Source organism: Geotrypetes seraphini, chromosome 2, assembly GCF_902459505.1.
Source record: "Geotrypetes seraphini chromosome 2, aGeoSer1.1, whole genome shotgun sequence".
Lineage (NCBI taxonomy): Eukaryota > Metazoa > Chordata > Amphibia > Gymnophiona > Dermophiidae > Geotrypetes > Geotrypetes seraphini.
In genome coordinates, this window is record NC_047085.1 from 495852156 (window position 1) to 495871999 (window position 19844).

The following is a 19844-nucleotide window of genomic DNA, read 5'->3' on the forward strand; positions in this document are numbered from 1 at the left end:
ACACAACTATCAATACACTCCCGTCTTTATGCTGATCACCCACTCCTGTACACGGGCCATCTCTTGAACTAGACTAACCTCAAATTCGCTACACAAAAGCTCTCTGCACAGGAGACAGGAAAAGGCTTCTATAGGTAGCGCTACACTAGCAACATTAAGGGCTCCTTTTACGAAGCCGCGTTAACGGCTTTATCGCACACCTTTATAGCCCGAGCTAACCCCCGCGCTAGCCGAAAAACTACCGCCTGCTCAAGGGGAGGCGGTAGCGGCTAGCGCGGCCGTCAAATTAGCGCACGCTATTACGCGCGCCTTCAACCGCTAACGCAGCTTTGTAAAAGGAGCCCAAGTAGTGCAGCCATTCCCGTAAAGAGGCGAGGGCCACCGCCGGGATTCGTCTCTAAGGTATCTCTCCTCAAGGCGCAGTCCGGGGGCAGCAACTGGAACTCCAGCCACAGCAGAGACACCAAGGTTCGTAAATAAACAAGACGAGCTCAGCCGGGGCCAGGGGCAAAGCAACGAAATGGAAGGAAAAGGAGAGAGAGAGAGTTACCTGCCCAGCACTTCCAGCCTGTCCAAGGTCAGCGTCAGGTTGGTGACTGGGGACAGGACCGATGCCTCCCGGGAAAAGAGGCATTTGACGGTGGACAGCGGGGCCGGGGAGCCCAGGCCGTCAGTGCCGCTCCACTTCACGTCCATAGCAGCGACGAGAGAGACGCTTAAGGGAGGGACGGAGAGGAGCCGCGGGAAAGGGCCACGGAGCTGGCTGTCTGGCGCACGCGCGCGGTGGGGGTCCACCGCCTGCCAATGAGGCGACACAAATCAAAACCCTCGCAGGTCACGTGGTGCGTCCGCCGGGGAGGGAGCGGAAGAATCCGCCGCGCGCCCAGACGCGTACGGGCCGGCGCGCGCGCGCAAAGCTGAAGCCCGCGGGCGAATCAAAGCAGAGCGCCACGAAAATTAGGCAAGGCTGTTAAGGTAGAAATTACAGGTCCCGTAGTCTGACGGAGATGGCCGAACCCGTCAAAGCAGTACAGCCAGTGGCTTCGCTCCCCTCAGGAGGCTTTAGCTCTACAGTAACGTGTTGGCTCTAAACCGGAGCACATGACCTCCAAGTGCAGGCAACACGCTACCACCAGCTGTCTCAGCTTCCCTTTCATTCGGCACCCACTGACGTCACGAAAGCCCTCTCCCGCGAGTCACCGACCACCTCTCTTAGCACCCGCCCCCTCTCGCAACTGCGCCCGAAATCTGGCGCCAAAACCTGTGACAACCAATCTGCGCGCAAACCTTTCTTTCTTCGCCTCCAGTGACAGGCAACTGAACCAATAGCGGAGAACCTCTGGAAAGGAGAACCATGGAAAGCAGTTTATTGGCTAGCAAGGGAAAAAAATAGAGGAAGCGAAGGAGATTGACATTTTTGCGCAGCCGCCGTTCGGCGTCCTCGTGTGCTGGAGGACGCCGGCCAATTTGTTAGGTGAGAGTCGGATTTATATCGACCAATAGGAGAGCAAGAGGAAAATACCGCGAAACTGAAATATAAAAAAGGAACAGATGTCTGAGTGGAATACAAAGGCATATTTTACTTCGAATGGAAAGAAGGCTAAAGTAAGTCAGACCCAGGCTGATGTAGCAGTGGGTCACCTGAATCATATATTTCTGAACTATGCATAGATTTAAGTTTTCGATTTCCAGGCTTTAAATATTGTGAATTTTTTTATTATTATAGTGGTCTTCATTAATTCTTAAGCTGGGGCCACTTTGGATTCTAATGAACTAAAGGAGAGCTGCCAAATATCTTTCCATGGGGAGTAGAGGAGAGATACAAAATTGCTGACCAGCATGTATCAATGATATCCATCTATGCCTGCCCACTTTCCAAACTTCAGTTGGGTATCCTCAAGGTTGTAAGAATTTCTAAATGCATTCTGTTTTATCTACTGAGACATGCCCTTCACGTACGTGGTTTGTTTCCCCACTCGCTTTCCTCTTGTTATCCTGGGCCTGGGAAGAGAAGCAGAGTGGAAGGGGGAAAAAAACAAGATAATGAGGGCTGCTATTTGCCCCCAGGCCTTGCTTTGAAGAACATTGTTTTGTTAGATTAACTTTGGAAATATACATGCTGGGGTTCAGGGTAGATATTTGGTAGGAGACACAAAAGCTTAACTACAGGTAGGGCAGGAGTAACCCTTGGGTTGGCCCTAAGCAGATTCCCCTTGCCCTATGTAATGTAAATACTGTACATTTTAAAACTTCAATAAATAAGGCCCTGTATGGTTCGGACTACAGTGGAAAGCAGGCATAGTAACATAGTAGATGAAGCAGATAAAGACCCGAATGGTCCATCCAGTCTGCCCAACCTGATTCAATTTAAATTTTTTCTTCTTAGCTATTTCTGGGCAAGAATCCACAGCTCTACCCAGTACTGTGCTTGGGTTCAAACTGCTGAAACCTCTGTCAAAACCTACTCCATCCCATCAAAACCCTCCCAGCCATTGAAGTCCTCCCCAGACCATCCTCAACCAATAGGCCATATACAGACACAGACCATGCAAGTCTGCCCAGTACTGGCCTTAGTCCTTCAATATTTATTATTATTTTCTGATTCTAGATCCTCTGTGTTCATCCCAAGCTTTTTTGAACTCTGTCACCGTTTTCCTCTCCATCACCTCTCTTGGGAGCACATTTCAGGCATCCACCACCCTCTCTGTAAATAAGAATTTCCTTACATTGCTCTTGAGTCTACCATCCCTCAGCCTCAAATTATGCCCTCTGGTTTTACTATTTTCCTTTCTCTAGAAAAGATTTTGTTCTACGTTAATACCTTTCAAGTATTTGAACGTCTGAATCATATCTCCCCTGTCCCTTCTTTCCTCTAGGGTAGTGGTCTCAAACTCAAACCTTTTGCAGGGCCACATTTTGAATTTGTAGGTACTTGGAGGGCCTCAGAAAAAAAATAGTTAATGTCTTATTAAAGAAATGACAATTTTGCATGAGGTAAAACTCTTTATAGTTTATAAATCTTTCCTTGTGGCTAAGTCTTAATAAGTCTTTCTGTCTTGGCTGACCTCAGGGAGTATTAGTTTTGGGTGCTACATCGTGCATATCTTATGCGGGTTTAATTATTTCATTCTGGTTTCGCAGAGACGGTGCAGTGCAAGAAATGTGCTGGTGCACCTAAGTCTTTTTTCTATGTTTTTTGGAGTTGGCCAGCGGTCAGGGCTTTCTGGAGACGAGTGGTCAGCTATTTGGAGCTTTTGTTAGGCCGTTCTATACCTCTAACTCCGGTGGGTGTTTTTTTTTTAGACAAATAAAAAGCTTTTCGATTTCCCCCTGGTATTGACTGGCTATTTTTGCGAAAGGCAGGGTTGGTGGCTAAGAAAATTTTATCCCAGGACAAGCAAGCAGGCTATTCTCGCATATGGGTGACGTCATCAGCGGAGCCCGGATGCGGAAGCTCACAAGCATACTTGCTTGAAGAAACCAGAAGTTTCGAGTCAACCGCACCGCGCATGCGCGAGTGCCTTCCCGCCCAGCGTAGGGCGCGTCTCCTCAGTTTTCCGCGGAGCCATGAAGTCAGTCTTTGACTCTGCGTTTAACTTCGTTACTTTGTGCCTTCTCTGAACCGCGTTTTGTATTTTTTTCTTCATGAATCGCTGTTCTTACTTTATTTCTTTTATTTCTAGTTTAAAAAAAAAAAAATTTCAATCTTCCGTCCGACTGCCGGGGCAGGCCGCTCGACCGCAGCCCAAAGGCTTCGATTTTATGGCGGCCATTTTTCCTTCTATGTCCCGGCCTGTAACGGGCTTCAAGAAGTGTAGCCAGTGCCAGTGTGCGATTTCCTTTACGGACCCACACTGTCGGTGCCTCAAGTGCCTTGGGCCGGATCATCAGTCGTGCGAGCACTGTGCTACTCTTCAACCTCGAGCCCTTAAACTTTGTCGTCTTTTGGTGGAGAAGCTCTTTGGGATGGATTCCTCCTCCGATCCCTCGACTTCGAAGGTGACCTCGGCCTCACCTTCGACCGAGACTCCTTCTGCTTCTACTGCTTCCACCTCAAGCCTCATCAGACCTTCATCGTTTGCAGCGGCTCTCTCCTCGAGGACGACTGCTGTATCTTCCCCTGTATCCTCAGGTCAGATAGTTCAGCAGAAAGTTCCAGCAGTGGTGCTTAAGGTGCCTAAGACTTCCAAGTCGAAGCACATTTACACTGCCTCGGTGGAACCTCCAGCCAAAGCAGGTGGTCCGGTTTCAGACGTGGATTCATCCTTGCCGGTTTCTTTCCAGACCATGTTGGAGAAGCAATTCATTCAGTTCCTTACTAATATGGGACCGAAGCTTCTTCCTCTCATCCAGCCTGGGCATTCTGCAGACTCCTGTGAGGTCGAGCCGCTTCCTTTGCCTCAGCTCACAAACTCTTTGCAGAGAGTAGAGTCTCTGCGAGTGTCTGGTCTGGCATCTAAGCATGTAAAGCAAGGAGCAAAATCTTTGCAAGTGCCTCGGCAGGAATCCTCACACCCTATACAAGGAGCAGAGTCTTTGGGAGTGCATCAATGTTCCTCCTCCAAGCCTCTGGAGCTTCGATCTACAGCCTCCAGTCCTATCCATTCTTTGGGGGCATTGGCTGCTTCTGTCTCCAAGGTGAAGTCTCCTCGATCTTCGAGATCTGCTTCCAAACACCGTTCTCACCGACGATTGAGGCCCTCATCGAGGCATACTTCCAGGCATAGTTCTTCTTCTAAAGAACGTCCCTTTTCAACTAAGCCTCGATCTACTCCTACTTCGACTAGACCGCCAACTCCTCGATCGAGGTCTCCACTTTCACACCTTGAGGATGCAGCGGTTTCAATTGCTTCGTCCAAGTCTTCATATTCTTTTGATACCTTTTTTCCTGCCGAAGCTTTATCTTCGACCCAGGCTGCTTTGACGACCTCGAGTCCTTATTGAGGCAAAGCATTGGCAGATCAGCTATCTTTTTCCTCTTTTCTTCGTCAGACGGCTGTTGACTTGGACCTTCAATTAGATGCTGGTTCCAAATATTCTAAGGAGTATCTCGAAGTGATGCATCTACCTCAACCTCCGGCAGAGTCACTTAAGCTTCCTCTTCACAAGCTTTTGTCTCAGACTTTTGCCAGAAGCTTGGAGACTCCTTATACCATACCAGCTGTTCCAGGCAAATTGGACTCTAGGTATCAAACTGTACATCGCAAAGGGTTTGACAACTCACAGTTATCTCATCAATCCCTGCTTGTGGAGTCCTCCTTAAAAAGATCTCAAGGTTTATGCCACCGTTCCTCCTGGAAGGGAAGGGAAAATTATGGACAAATTCGGACGTCGCATTTATCAAAATTCTATGATGTCCTCTAGAGTCCTCAATTATAATTTTCATTTTATTACTTATTTTGAATTCCTCATAACTCTTTTACCTAAATTTCTGAGTTATTTGGATACTCAAAAACACTTTGAATTTCAAGAAGTCATTGCTTCTTTATCACAACTCAGATTACATCTCCTTCAGTCGTCTTATGATGCCTTCGAGTTGTCTGCCCGTGAAGCTGCTTGCTCTGTAGCCATGCGTCACCTTGCCTGGCTTCGTACCATTGACATGGACTCTAATCTTCAGGGCTGCTTGGCCAATATTCCTTGTGTAGGCAATGACCTCTTTGATGAATCTATCGAGGCAGCCACCAAGAAATTGTCTGACCATGAAAAATCCTTTGCTTCTTTTGTCAGACCTAAGCCAAAGCCAGCTCCTGCCAAAATTACACGTCTTCCTCCTATCTATCAGAGGCGTTTTGCTCCAAGAGCGGCTCCTTACAATCGCCCTCCTCTTAAGAAACAGCAGCCTCAGAAGCAATAAAAATCTCAACCTTCAGCTGCAATAAGGCTTCACAGCCTTTTTGACTGTCTCAAACAGAGCATAACCTCCATCGTTCTGTCTCTGACTTCTCTTCCCCCTATAGGAGGTCGTCTCCATCATTTTTACCACCAATGGATGACAATTACATCCGACTTCTGGGTACTGACCATCATCAGAGAAGGATACTCTCTTCATTTCACTCAGGTTCCACCAGAGCTTCCTCCAAGAGAGTATCCTTCCACCCCTTCCCAGACCGCCCTTCTTTAGGAAGTTCAAGCTCTGCTTCGTCTCCATGCCATTGAACCAGTTCCTCTGGACCAGCAGAACAGGGGGTTTTACTCCCGTTACTTCCTTGTTCCGAAGAAGACGGGCGATCTGCGGCCCATTCTGGATCTCAAGGCTCTCAACAAATTTTTGGTCAAAGAAAAGTTTTGCATGTTGTCCCTGGCATTACTTTATCCCCTTCTCGAGCAAAACGACTGGTTATGCTCTCTGGATCTAAAGGAGGCCTACACTCACATTCCCATTCATCCGACCTCCCATCAATATCTCAGATTTCGGGTGGGGAATCTGCATTATCAATACAGAGTGCTGCCCTTCGACCTGGCTTCATCTCCCAGAGTGTTCACCAAGTGCCTGGTAGTGGTAGCAGCAGCTCTAAGGAACCATGGACTTCAGGTGTTTCCCTACTTCGACGACTGGCTCATCAAAAGATTCAACATCTCAGGGGGTTATTGTAGCGACCCAACGGACTACCTGGTTCCTACAAAGTTTGGGATTCGAAATCAATTTTCCCAAATCCCATCTTCAGCTCTCATAGAATCTACAATTCATCGGAGCTGTTCTGGATACTATCCAACTCAGAGCATTCCTTCCACAACAACGTCTGGAAGCTCTTCTTCAACTCTGTCATACAGTGTCTTCCCGCTCTTCCATCTCAGCGAGACACATGATGGTACTCCTGGGTCACATGGCCTCTACAGTACACGTGACTCCTTTTGCCAGACTTCACCTCAGAATTCCTCAGTGGACCCTGACATCTCAATGGATGCAGATTTGTGACCCACTTTCTCGCCATATAACAGTTACTCCTTCATTGAAGCAGTCTCTCTGAGGCTTGCTTCTTCAAACGCCCCCCCCATCAGAAGGTCCTCACAACAGATTCTTCGACCTACGCTTGGGGCGCTCATCTCGATGGTCTCCATACACAAGGCCACTGGACCAGTACAGATCGTCAGTGTCATATCAATCTGTTGGAACTCAGAACAATCCTCAAGGCTCACAACGCTTTTCAACATCTTCTTCATGACCAGGTAGTCCTCATTCGGACGGACAACCAAGTTGCCATGTATTATGTCAACAAACAGGGAGGGACGGGATCTGGCTCCCTTTGTCAAGAAGATCTGAAGGTTTGGGACTGGGCAATCCACCACAACACCTTCCTCAAAGCTGTCTACATCCAAGGGGCGAAGAATTGCTTGGCGGACAACTTGAGTCGTCTTCTGCAACCTCACGAATGGACACTCCATTCCTCGCCTCTTCATCACATCTTTTCACAGTGGGGATAGACCTCTTTGCATCTCCCCACAACTACAAACTACCTCAGTTCTTCTCCAGTATATACTCTCCTCATCGCCACGAGGCAGACACTTTTCTTCTGGAATGGACGAATCTCTTCCTCTATGCATTCTCTCCATTCCCTCTCATTCTCAAGACTCGGTCAAGTTGAAGAACGATCATGCCACCATGATTCTGATTGCTCCTCGGTGGCCGAGACAACTCAGCAGCAGGGAGCCATACCTTCTACCAGTTTTTCCTTCTCTGCTTATGCAGAGTCAGGGATCTCTGCTTCATCCCAACCTGCAGTCTCTACACCTGACAGCTTGGTACCTCCAAAAATGGACTAGATTTTCTACATGGTGTTTTTCTCATCATAAGGAGCCTCAGCATTCCTCCTTATCTTCTGTTTTGGACTATCTTTTGCACTTATCCAATTCTGGCCTCAAGTCTACATCTATACGAGTCCATCTCAGTGCAATTGCGGCTTTCCATCAGCCTATTGAAGGGAAACCCCTCTCTGCTCATCCGGTGGTTTCCAGATTCATGAAAGGACTTTTCAATGTCAAACCTCCTCTCAAACCGCCTCCTGTGGTTTGGGACCTCAATGTTGTGCTTACTCAACTCATGAAGCCTCCATTTGAACCAATTGATAAGGCTCATCTGAAGTATCTCACTTGGAAAGTGGTGTTTCTCATTGCCCTCACTTCTGCTCGATGAGTCAGTGAGCTGCAAACTTTAGTTACTGACCCACCATTCACAGTGTTCCATCATGACAAAGTTGTTCTTCGTACTCATCCAAAATTCCTACCTAAAGTGGTCTCGGAATTTCATCTCAACCAATCCATCGTACTTCCAGTGTTTTTTCAAAAGCCTCATTAGAAACATAGAAGATGACGGCAGAAAAGGGCTACAGCCCATCAAGTCTGCCCACTCTGCTTACCCACCCCCTGTCTATGCCCTAATGACCCAATTTCCTTATCTTGACCCTCGTAGGGATCCCACATGGGTATCCCATTTATTCTTAAAGTCTGGCACGCTGTCTGCCTCGATCACCTGCACTGGAAGCTTGTTCCAATGATCAACCATTCTCTCTGTGAAGAAATACTTTCTGGTGTCGCCATGAAATTTTCCGCCCCTGAGTTTGAGCGGGTGCCCTCTTGTGGCCGAGGGTCCCTTGAGAAAGAAAATATCATCTTCCACTTCGACACGTCCCATGAGGTACTTAAATGTTTCGATCATGTCTCCCCTCTCCCTACGTTCCTCAAGAGTGTAGAGCTGCAATTTGTTCAGTCTCTCTTCGTACGAGAGACCCTTGAGCCCCGAGATCATCCTGGTGGCCGTCCGTTGAACCGATTCAATTCTGCGCACATCTTTACTGTAATGTGGCCTCAAGAATTGCACACAGTACTCCAGATGAGGTCTCACCATGGCCCTGTACAACGGCATTATGACTTCAGGCTTTCGGCTGACGAAACTTCTATTGATACAACCCAATATCTGCCTTGCCTTAGATGAAGCCTTCTCCACTTGATTGGCAGTTTTCATGTCTGCACTGATGATTACTCCTAAATCTCGTTCTGCTGAAGTCCTAGTTAAAGTTTCTCCGCTCAAGAAGTACGTCCTGCATGGATTTCCGCTTCCGAGGTGCATGACCTTACATTTCTTAGCATTGAAGCCTAGCTGCCAGGTTGAGGACCAACTTTCTAATGTAAGCAGGTCCTGCGCCATATAATTCTGTAAACTGCATTCACTTACTATATTACATAGTTTGGCATCATTGGCGAATAGTGTTATTTTACCTTGAAGCCCTTGAGTCAGATCCCCTATGAATATGTTGAAAAGGAGTGGACCCAGGACCGAGCCCTGCGGCACTCCACTGGTCACCTCCGATGTTTTAGAGAGAGTATCATTAACCACCATCCTCTGAAGTCTGCCACTCAGCCAATCATTGACCCATGCAGTTAGTGTCTCTCCTAACACCATCGATTCCATCTTGCTTAGCAGCCTGCGGTGTGGGACACTGTCAAAAGCTTTACTGAAGTCCAGGTACATGACGTCCAAAGACTCTCCCAAGTCCAACTTTCTTGTTACCCAGTCAAAGAAGCTGATGAGATTGGATTGGCAGGACCTACCCTTGGTGAATCCATGCTGACTGGGATCCCTTGAGAATCAGCTCTTCATACTCTGGACTGTAAACGTGCTTTGGCCTTCTACTTGGAACGCACCAAACCACACAGAACTGATCCTCAACTTTTTGTTTCCTTCGATCCAAATAAGTTGAGCCATCCTATTTCTAAGCATACCATCTCCAACTGGATGGCGGCTTGTATCTCTTTCTGCTATGCCCAGGCTGGATTATCCCTTCACAGTAAAGTCACAGCCCATAAAGTCAGAGCAATGGCAGCTTCAGTAGCTTTCCTCAGATCTACACCTATTGAGGAAATTTGTAGAGCTGCTACTTGGTCCTCGGTTCATACCTTCACTTCTCACTATTGTCTGGATACTTTCTCCAGACGGGATGGACAGTTTGACCAAACAGTATTGCAAAATTTATTCTCCTAAGTTGCCAACTCTCCCACCATCCCATTGGGGTAAGCTTGGAGGTTACCCACTAGTGAGAATACCTGCCTGCTTGTCCTGGGATAAAGCACAGTTACTTACCGTAACAGGTGTTATCCAGGGACAGCAGGCAGCTATTCTCACAACTCACCTACCTCCCCTGGTTGGCTTCTCTGCTAGCTATCTGAACTGAGGAGACGCACCCTGTGCTGGGCGGGAAGGCACTCGCGCAAGCGCGGTGCGGGTGACTCAAAACTTTGAGTTTCTTCAAGCAAGTCTGCTTGTGAGGTGTCCACATCCGGGCTCCGTCGATGACATCACTCATATGTGAGAATAGCTGCCTGCTGTCCCTGGATAACACCTGTTACGGTAAGTAACTGCTATTTGAAATATATATCCTGATAGAAACATAACTGGGGACTGCAAAGCTCAGGCAGTGCTTCTTTAGCTTCCCGCTGGCTTAGGGCTCTCTCTGACCAGGGTGCACTCCCCTAACACTATTCCTGTCATGTGTGACTGCAGTATTCTGTTAGCATGATATTTCTGTGTAGCATTCTGTAATAACTTGGCTTGTTCAGTTTTCTTGATAGTAAAGGGGATATATGTGAAAGGGAAGGGACACAGGGGTTTTGTTGGTCCTTGCTCTATATAATGTATTTGTATTTATAAAATGACAATTGTACAGAATATTGTTTCTTTTTATACTTTAATAAAATACGTTCAATATAAAATCATAACTGAGGCTTGTGTGGATGGGATCAGATGGTTTGCAGGGACCGAGCTCGTGGAAATGGGGCGGAAATGGTTTTTTAAAATTTCAGTCTTAGTAGTTTGCTGGTCCACAAAATAATTCTTTTATTTCTGCTGGTCCACGGGTGTAAAAAGGCAGAAGAACACTGGTCTAGACCAGTGGTCTCAAACTTGCGGCCCGAGAGCCACATGTGGTCAGCCAGGTACTATTTTGAGGCCCTCGGTATGTTTATCATAATCAGAAAAGTAAAATGAAACAGTTTCTTGATAATATGTCTCTTTAGCTATAAATGACAATATTATTATTAAGACTCAGCCAAAAGGAAAGATTTATAAACTATAAAGAGTTTTACCTCATGTAAAATTGTCATTTCTTTAATAAGACAACTATTTTTTTCTGAGGCCCTCCAAGTACCTACAAATCCAAAAGATGGCCCTGCAAGGCATTTGAGTTTGAGACCACTGGTCTAGACATACTCATTTATGCTGTCCATTTATCATCCATAGTAGTTTAAATGTGTCTTTAGAGTACTAAAGGATGTAATTATACACAATTTTGCTTAATTTTTAAGTTTTTAGATTTTACTCACTGTGTCTGGATTAAAACAAATTGTTTTATCAATTAAAGCATTGTATATCACGTTTCCTGATGCACTATTGTCTAACGCCAGGATCAGGTTTTAGCATAGCGTTTTGACGTCATCAATTCTTAACTTGCAACATGAGGTGTGATGATGTAATTTTCACCCTATTGGACTTCATTGGTTTGATCTTTAAAATAGTATCCATTCTAAAAGACTGTCTTGGCATGCTCATTGTACTATAGATTTGCCATTCATAGTACTTTAATACATCTTTGGAGCGCTAGAGAATTTGTTCATACTCTGTTGAACTTTAAAACATGCTTCATGCTTGGATTCAGTTTGATAACTAAGCCTACTGTTCTTAAAAAATGTCTGCCAGTTAATAGTTGAATTTAGTCCCTGACGCCTAAGACACATTCACCTAACTTGCGTTTACCTAGCGCCCAGCTCATGCTTTAAAGTAGACTTAGTTTTGCAACGCCTACATTTTAGGCATTATGTAGACACGTTCTGAGCGGTATATGATTCCAAATCGAAGCCACGCCCATGCCTATTTTTTAGGCACAGCTTTTTCCAATGGACGTCCACAAAATTGTGGCCATCTGTTTGTAGAATCGTGTCCAGCCTTTAGACGTCTAAGTTCCAATTAATGTTTGTTAAAGTCCTTAATTGAGTTTATTTGCACTTAATTTGGACGCATAAGTCTATGGACATCCACATTCTGGATGCCTAAAGTTAGACGTCCTTTACAGAATCTAGCCCTTAATGTCTAGGCAATCTTTCAGAATGGATGCTGTTTAGAAACTTAATGAGTAATGTAATGAAATCTTGTAGTGACAAAAAATACATCATCATGCCTTACATTGCACTTTGAGCATTTAAAACGCCCAGTCGCCATTTGTAAACTAAATCATTGCATTCGATAACAGTGCATCAGGAAACTGGGTAGGTAATGAGTGAATTGACAAAACAATCTGTTTTAATCTAGACAAAGTAAGTTAAATTTAAGATGTAAACTCAAAGTGTAAGAATGAAAACACCTAGACAGTGTTTCCGGATCTTTTTCACCATTGTTCTTTTATAGCCAATGTGAAACACATCGCACCTGGAGTGTAGTAGTTTGCATGAGTTATGAGTGAAGACTGGTTCCTGAAGAAGCTCCTAGAGACGTGAAACAGGAGCTCCTTTGAACCACTAGTCTTCATTTCCAGCTAAGTGCTCATTCCATGCACCATAAGTGGAATGTTTGGCATTAAAAAATAAATTGAAAATAAATAAAAATCAGGTGTGGGTTTTTTTTTTTTAAGACTAATAATAGCTCACATAAAGGTAACTGCACAAGTTTAATCTAATGTTCAGCACCCGTGAACACTTGAAGTCTTTTTCCACCCACAATAGAAACCTCTAAATACATTAGAAGGTAAAGTAAACAACAACGAGTGATTGGCTATTATTCGTGGATAACCTTAGTAAAGCCAACAATCTTTCCACTGAAAAACATTATGCACAAACTTGTGCAAAAATGCACTCAGAACCTTACCATACCACAGCACTAATACACAGGACTCGAACAACCTTATCTGTGAAAAGGCATCACTGTAAACATTACACCAATACATCTATTGAAAAAACGGAGCTGCTACAAATCTAAATGCAGAAACTACAATGATGTGAAAAAATTAGGACACCCCATGAAATATTCAGTTTTTTCTTAAGAAATGTTCACATATTCATGTCAGATTTTTTTTTTTTATTTATCTCGGGAAAAGAAAGTGATGTAATTGCAGGTAAAAACAAAAATTTTCCTTGATTTACTCATGAAACAAAAGATATCCACAAAAATGTGTATTCTAACGGGAATAAATTAGGACACCCTAATACCTAGTGTTACCCCCTTTGGCTGAAATAACTGTAGTGAGATGCTTCTTGTAGCCATCTACCGGTCTCTAACATCGATCTGAGGAAAGTTTGGCCCACTCTTCAATGCAGAATTCTTTCAGTTGTGAGATGTTTGAGGGGTTTCTTGCATGTACAGTGAATTTCAAATCACCCCACAGCATCTCAATGGGATTAAGATCAGGGCTTTGACTCGGCTACTCCAGGACTCTCCATTTCTTAGTTTTCAGCCAATCCTTGGTGGATTTACTGGCATGTTTTAGTTCATTGTTGTGTTGCATGTCCAGTTCCGCTTCAGCTTTAATTTTCTTACAGATGGTCTCACATGTTCCTCAAGCACCCTCTGATACACGGTAGAATTCATGGTGGATTCTATGATGGTGAGATGGCCAGGTCCTGCTGCAGCAACACATCCCCAAACGGTGAAACTTCCACCTCCATGCTTCATAGTTGAAATGAGGAATGCTGTATTTGGTGTATGCCAAACATATCCTCTTTTCTGGTGTCCAAATAATTCAATTTTAGACTCATCTGTCAATAGAACACTATTCTAGAAGTCCTGGTGTTTGACTACGTTCTCTCTGGCAAACTTCAGGTGAAATAGAGCGCAAAGGAGTTAGAGGAAAAAACCACCTAGAAAAAATAAAACCAGTCCACTCACATGGACTCAGGGATCTCAAAGTCCCTCCTTGAGGGCCGCAATCCAGTCAGGTTTTCAGGATTTCCCCAATGAATATGCATTGAAAGCAGTGCATGCACATAGATCTCATGCATATTCATTGGGGAAATCCTGAAAATCCAACTGGATTGCGGCCCTCAAGGAGGGACTTTGAGATCCCTGAACCGAGATATTGACTGGTTCTTCTAGATAATTGTTTTTCGCTAACTCCTTTTCTGTTGTCTGTCTCTTTAAAAATCAGAAGTATTACTGCTGCTATGGAGTTTGCCACACCCTCCAGCATCATTGGTGATGTCACGGCACGGGTGAATATAGCACACCAACACTGAACGCAGAAGTCAAAGGAGGGAGAATCAATACAGCAGTGAGTATTCTGCTTTATTTAACTGGTTCTGTTGGGACTCTCAGAATATAGTAAATTGTTTTCAATGTTTTTTGTAGCACCTGCCATTGCCCTGAAGAAGTGGTTTTATGCCATGAAACGCAGGTTCCCCGTAGGAAGGGGTTTGTTAGTGTGCTCACTCGGTTGCATTACCCTCATTTTCCCAGTGTTCTGGAGGTTTTTTAAGCCAGTGATGTTCTAGAAGCTGTGTTAGGATTTTGCGGTCACTGTGAATGCTCAACGTGTCCACCCTGAGCTTTAACAAAGACCTTCTGTCGCTTTGGGAAGTTTTTAAGAGCCTTATCGAACGGTCCCTGTGGCAGTACTTCCTCAAGTTTGGCAATTGTATGTGGCTTTGGATGGAGCTTGTGATAGATCTCCAAATTATCATCTTACGTTTATGTTTATTAAAGATCTTTCTAAACTGCTCAGTTAGCCAAATAGGATCAAAGCGGTTAACAACATAATTCAGTCAAAGTTATAAAAATTTAAAAATAGGAAAGAAAAAGAAAAATAACCTAATATACATCTCTAATTCAAAATAAATATAATCTTTAATATAAAAAATAAAATAATGCAGATTGAAGTGCTGAATTCAAGTCCTATCAATGTAAAAAGGCCAATTAAAAATAATAGGCCTTTAAATGTCTTTAAAATTTGAGAAAGATTCTTCCTTTCTCAATTCTTTAGGTAAACTATTCCATAAAATTGGAACCAAATAAAAAAATGCACAATTTCTAGTTGAGGCAAGATGAGCCTTTGATATATGAGGTATAGCTACTCTGTTATCGTTCAATGATCTTAATAATCGTCTAGGCGCATAGATTAACACTGGGTTAAAAAGATATGAAGGTTGTAATTCAAATAATGCTCTGTGTGCTAACATCAAGATCTTAAATTGAATCCTATCATCCATCGGTAGCTAATGGAATTTCAAATATAAGGAAGTCGCATGGTTTCTAATATGTACATGACCTAACAACGAATCGTAGCATTTTGCAGTGTTTGTAAACGTTTTAGTTGCCCTGCCGTTATTCCTGTATACACTAAATTACTATAATACAATTTAGATGGTACAAAAGCATGTATTAAGGTATGTAAAAATTTCTCATCTAAAAAATTTTGAATAGCTCTAAGAGTAGTTAAGCTCTGGAATGCATTGCTAGAGGTTGTGATGAGAGCGGATAGCCTAGCTGGTTTTAAAAAAGGTTTGGACAATTTCCTGGAGGAAAAGTCCATAGTCTGTTATTGAGAAAGACATGGGAGAAGCCACTGCTCACTCTGGATCGGTAGCATGGAATGTTGCTACTCTTTGGGTTTTGGCCAGGTACTAGTGACCTGGATTGGCCACCGTGAGAATGGGCTACTGGGCTTGATGGACCTTTGGTCTGACCCAGCAAGACTATTCTTATGTAACTAACTAACTAACTAACTATAACTGTTCTTATGCCTCAATGCACCAAATCCTATAGCCACAGAAGAGATCTGTTCTTCAAAATTCAAATGACAATCAATCATAATTCCCAAATATCTAAAACTATTTACCATCTTAATGCAATAATGATCCAGAGGGAAGTTCAATTGAGGCATTGCTTTATCCCCTGAAATACAAGATGCTGCTGTCTTTGACATATTTAACACTAAATACAAATTATTGTTTACAAAAGTCTACATCACTGTGATCTCATTAACAGTAAGCTGGTAATCCCACTTTTTTTTTTTTTTCAACTAGTTTTACAGTGCACCACAAAGACCAAAAAGTCCAATGAATTATTTCATTCTAGCTTTCATCTTCAATAGTCTATAATTTAACATAAATTCCTTAGCGCCAGCAGTAGATGAATCCAGAAACAAGTGGGTTGTGTCCATCTACCAACAGGTAGAGATAGAGAGTACTGAGTTGAACTCAGTTTTATTGGATGTACAGCCTCCTGGTCAACCAGTATACTCTATCTCCAACAGGCTGATGGATATGTCTCTTCAGCTTCTGGTCTCTCCTGCTAAACTGCTGGGTTAGCCTGGATCAATGAACATAAGAACATAAGCAGTGCCTCTGCTGGGTCAGACCAGAGGTCCATCGTGCCCAGCAGTCCGCTCACGCGGTGGCACATCAGGTCCAGGATCTGTATAGTAATCCTCTATCTATGCCCTTCTATCCCCTTTTCCTTCAGGAAATTGTCTAATCCCTTCTTGAACCCCAATATCGCCTCCTTTGGAGCAGACGGTAGATTTCTGGCTAGCGCGTGCATGCGTTAAAACCGGCTAGTGCGTGCGTGCGTTAAAACCGCTAGCGCGGCTTTGTAAAAGGAGCCCTATATGTAAACCTCTCGCAACATAAGAGCAGTCTGAGTTAACTAGAACACTAAATATTAATAATAATATCTGATCAAGTTTCATCCCACATTATTTTTGACATACCAGGCCTCCACTAATTTCCATCTCTTCTGAAAGCTGATTATTTGATTTCTACAAACAGTTATAAGTTGGCTAAAATATTATGCATGCCGTATACCCTAAATAATATGAGGCATAGAAGGAATATAAACAGATGACCATGTTCTTGCTATTTCCAGTATAACAACCCCTGTACATACACAAATAACCTTAAATACATTCTTATCCATTCCCGCCTGTTTATATTGCAATAAATAATTTAGGCTCACATATTATACAGTAGTGGTATTCAACATTTCAGAAAATAAAGAAGCACATTTATTCCACAGATCTAGGATTATGGGAAAATTCCACCACATATGGATATAAGTACCATTCATACTACAACCTCTCCAACACTTTCCATTCCTATTGGGACAATAACTTGACAGTCTGGTTGGATATAATAAGTACCATCGGTATAGTACTTTAAGACTTTGTTCAACCAGATTAGCTGATATCGAAATAAGTTGTGTTGTTCTATAAATCAATTCCCATTCCTTTAGTGAAATGGTAATCCCTAAATCTCTTTCCCATTTTTTTCTATGATTATGCACCTCCCTAGAGTTTCTTTGTAACATTGCATAGTACTTAGTAATTTTTTTTGATTCATATTATCTAACAACAAATTTTCCCACTGTGTTAAAGGCCATTGTAGCCAATCTTTGATAGGGGATGAGAATAGCAAATGCCTAATTTGCAAATAAATGTAAAAATCAGCAGGGGGAAAAGAATACTGCAAACTTAACTGTGAAAACGACTTACCGTATTTTCGCGGATATAACGCGCACCATTGTAAAACGCGCACAGGGGTATAGCGCGCAGAAATCACGATGATATGTACAAAAACTTTTCTATACCGCGCTCAGGCATATAACGCGCATGCTGCCCGACTCTCCTCTGGCCACCCCGACTCTCCTTTCGCCCTCCCCGACTCTCATCTGGTTGCCCCGACTCACCCTGACTTTCGGTGCACTGCCCCGACTCTCCTCTGGTTGCCCCGACTCACCGTTCACCCGCCCTGACTTTCGGTGCACTGCCCCGCCTCTCCGTGCCTGTCCCCCTTGAAGTCCTGTCCCCCCTTGAAGGTCTGCCTGTCCCCCCTTGAAGTCCTGTCCCCCTTGAAGGTCTGCCTGTCCCCCTTGAAGATCTGCCTGTCCCCCCTTGAAGTCCTGTCCCCATCCTGAAAGCCTGATGCCCCCCCTCGACGTCCGATTCTTCTCCCCCCTCGGCAGGACCACTCGCACCCCCACCCCGAAGGACCGCCGACTCCCCGACAATATTGGGCCAGGAGGGAGCCCAAATCCTCCTGGCCACGGCGACCCCCTAACCCCACCCCGCACTACATTACGGGCAGGAGGGATCCCAGGCCCTCCTGCCCTCGACGCAAACCCCCCTCCCTCCAACGACTGCCACCCCCCCAAGAACCTCCGACCGACCCGCGACCCCCCTGGCCGACCCCCCCACCCCCCTTCCCCGTACCTTTGGAAGTTGGCCGGACAGACGGGAGCCAAACCCGCCTGTCCGGCAGGCAGCCAACGAAGGAATGAGGCCGGATTGGCCCATCCGTCCTAAAGCTCCGCCTACTGGTGGGGCCTAAGGCGCGTGGGCCAATCAGAATAGGCCCTGGAGCCTTAGGTCCCACCTGGGGGCGCGGCCTGAGACACATGGTCGGGTTTGGCCCATGTGCCTCAGGCCGCGCCCCCAGGTGGGACCTAAGGCTCCAGGGCCTATTCTGATTGGCCCACGCGCCTTAGGCCCCACCAGTAGGCGGAGCTTTAGGACGGATGGGCCAATCCGGCCTCATTCCTTCGTTGGCTGCCTGCCGGACAGGCGGGTTTGGCTCCCGTCTGTCCGGCCAACTTCCAAAGGTACGGGGAAGGGGGGTGGGGGGGTCGGCCAGGGGGGTCGCGGGTCGGTCGGAGGTTCTTGGGGGGGGACGGTCGTTGGAGGGAGGGGGGTTTGCGTCGAGGGCAGGAGGGCCTGGGATCCCTCCTGCCCGTAATGTAGTGCGGGGTGGGGTTAGGGGGTCGCCGTGGCCAGGAGGGTTTGGGCTCCCTTCTGGCCCAACTACACAAAGTACGGGGAAGGCGGGTGGGGGTGTCGTGGGGGTCGGCCAGGGGGGTCGCGGGTCGGCTGAGGGACGGGCGGAGGTTCTTGGGGGGGGGCGGTCGTTGGGGGGAGGGGGTTTGCGTCGAGGGCAGGAGGGCCTGGGATCCCTCCTGCCCGTAATGTAGTGCGGGGTGGGGGTAGGGGGTCGCCGTGGCCAGGAGGGTTTGGGCGCCCTCCTGGCCCGATATTGTTGGGGAGTCGGCGGTCCTTCGGGGTGAGGGTGCGAGTGGTCCTGCCGGGGGGGGGATGTATCGGACGTCGGGGAGTCGGCCGGGCAAGAGGGCTTGGGCTCCCTCTTGCTCCGATCGTGGATGCGGGTGCGGGTGGGAGCGCGTGCGAGCGGTCGTTCGGGGTGGGGGTGCGAGCGGTCCTGCTGGGGGGGTGAATCGGGCGTCGGGCGGGGTGGGAACTATGTTTAAAAACTTTTGTATACCGCGCTCAGGCATATAACGCGCGAGGGGTATGCGCGGTACGTAAAATCACGTATAACGCGCGCGTTATATCCGCGAAAATACGGTAATCACTCCAGCTTCATATAAATCCCCAATAATAGTTATTCCTCTATTAAATCATCCTTCTAGAATTGTTTGTTCCCAAGCTGGGGCAAAAGCATATAAAGATATCAATGGTGCAACACTTGACAATCTTTTCTTTCCTAATATAAAAGATCTTACTCTTGGTATCAATTTACAAAAAGATAGGAAACCAGGGTAAGCTTCTCTCAGTTGAAATGTTTTTTTTCAATGGTGCCCATATCAAATTAGAAATAATTCCTGCAGATCTGAACCCATCTTTTAGGTTTCAAATCATACCATTCTCCAATAGATTTCAATTGGGCAGCCATATGATATCTATATAAATCTGGTACCCCCAATCCACCTTCGTTTCTAGGACTTGATAACAAAGCTCGTAAAATTCTAGCAGGGCACCTTCGCCAAATACAGTCAAACTTTTTTTTTTTTGTTAAGACTTAATAGCCAGTCTGGGAATTTTAAGAAAGAATGGGCTCCTTTTATTAAGCCGCACTAGCGG

The 19844-nt window shown here is 45.5% G+C and overlaps 1 protein-coding gene and 1 long non-coding RNA gene across 3 annotated transcripts in view; one reads left to right on the top strand and one right to left on the bottom strand.

Annotated features, from left to right (window-relative positions):
- The window catches only part of CDC25A (cell division cycle 25A), a 132101-nt gene extending 130855 nt beyond the window's left edge, over positions 1 to 1246 (bottom strand). Inside the window, exon 1 of one of the 2 annotated variants that reach the window (XM_033931960.1) lies at positions 551 to 1246. In XM_033931960.1, the coding sequence (XP_033787851.1) occupies positions 551 to 696 (146 nt within the window). In that variant the 5' untranslated portion in view covers positions 697 to 1246. The remainder of the gene's footprint in view (positions 1 to 550) is intronic. The other variant, XM_033931959.1, reaches the window with a different exon arrangement.
- Positions 1247 to 1389: 143 nt separating this feature from the next.
- The window catches only part of LOC117354432, a 105551-nt gene continuing 87096 nt past the window's right edge, over positions 1390 to 19844 (top strand). Inside the window, exon 1 of the long non-coding RNA XR_004538207.1 lies at positions 1390 to 1605. This is a non-coding gene — a long non-coding RNA (uncharacterized LOC117354432). The remainder of the gene's footprint in view (positions 1606 to 19844) is intronic.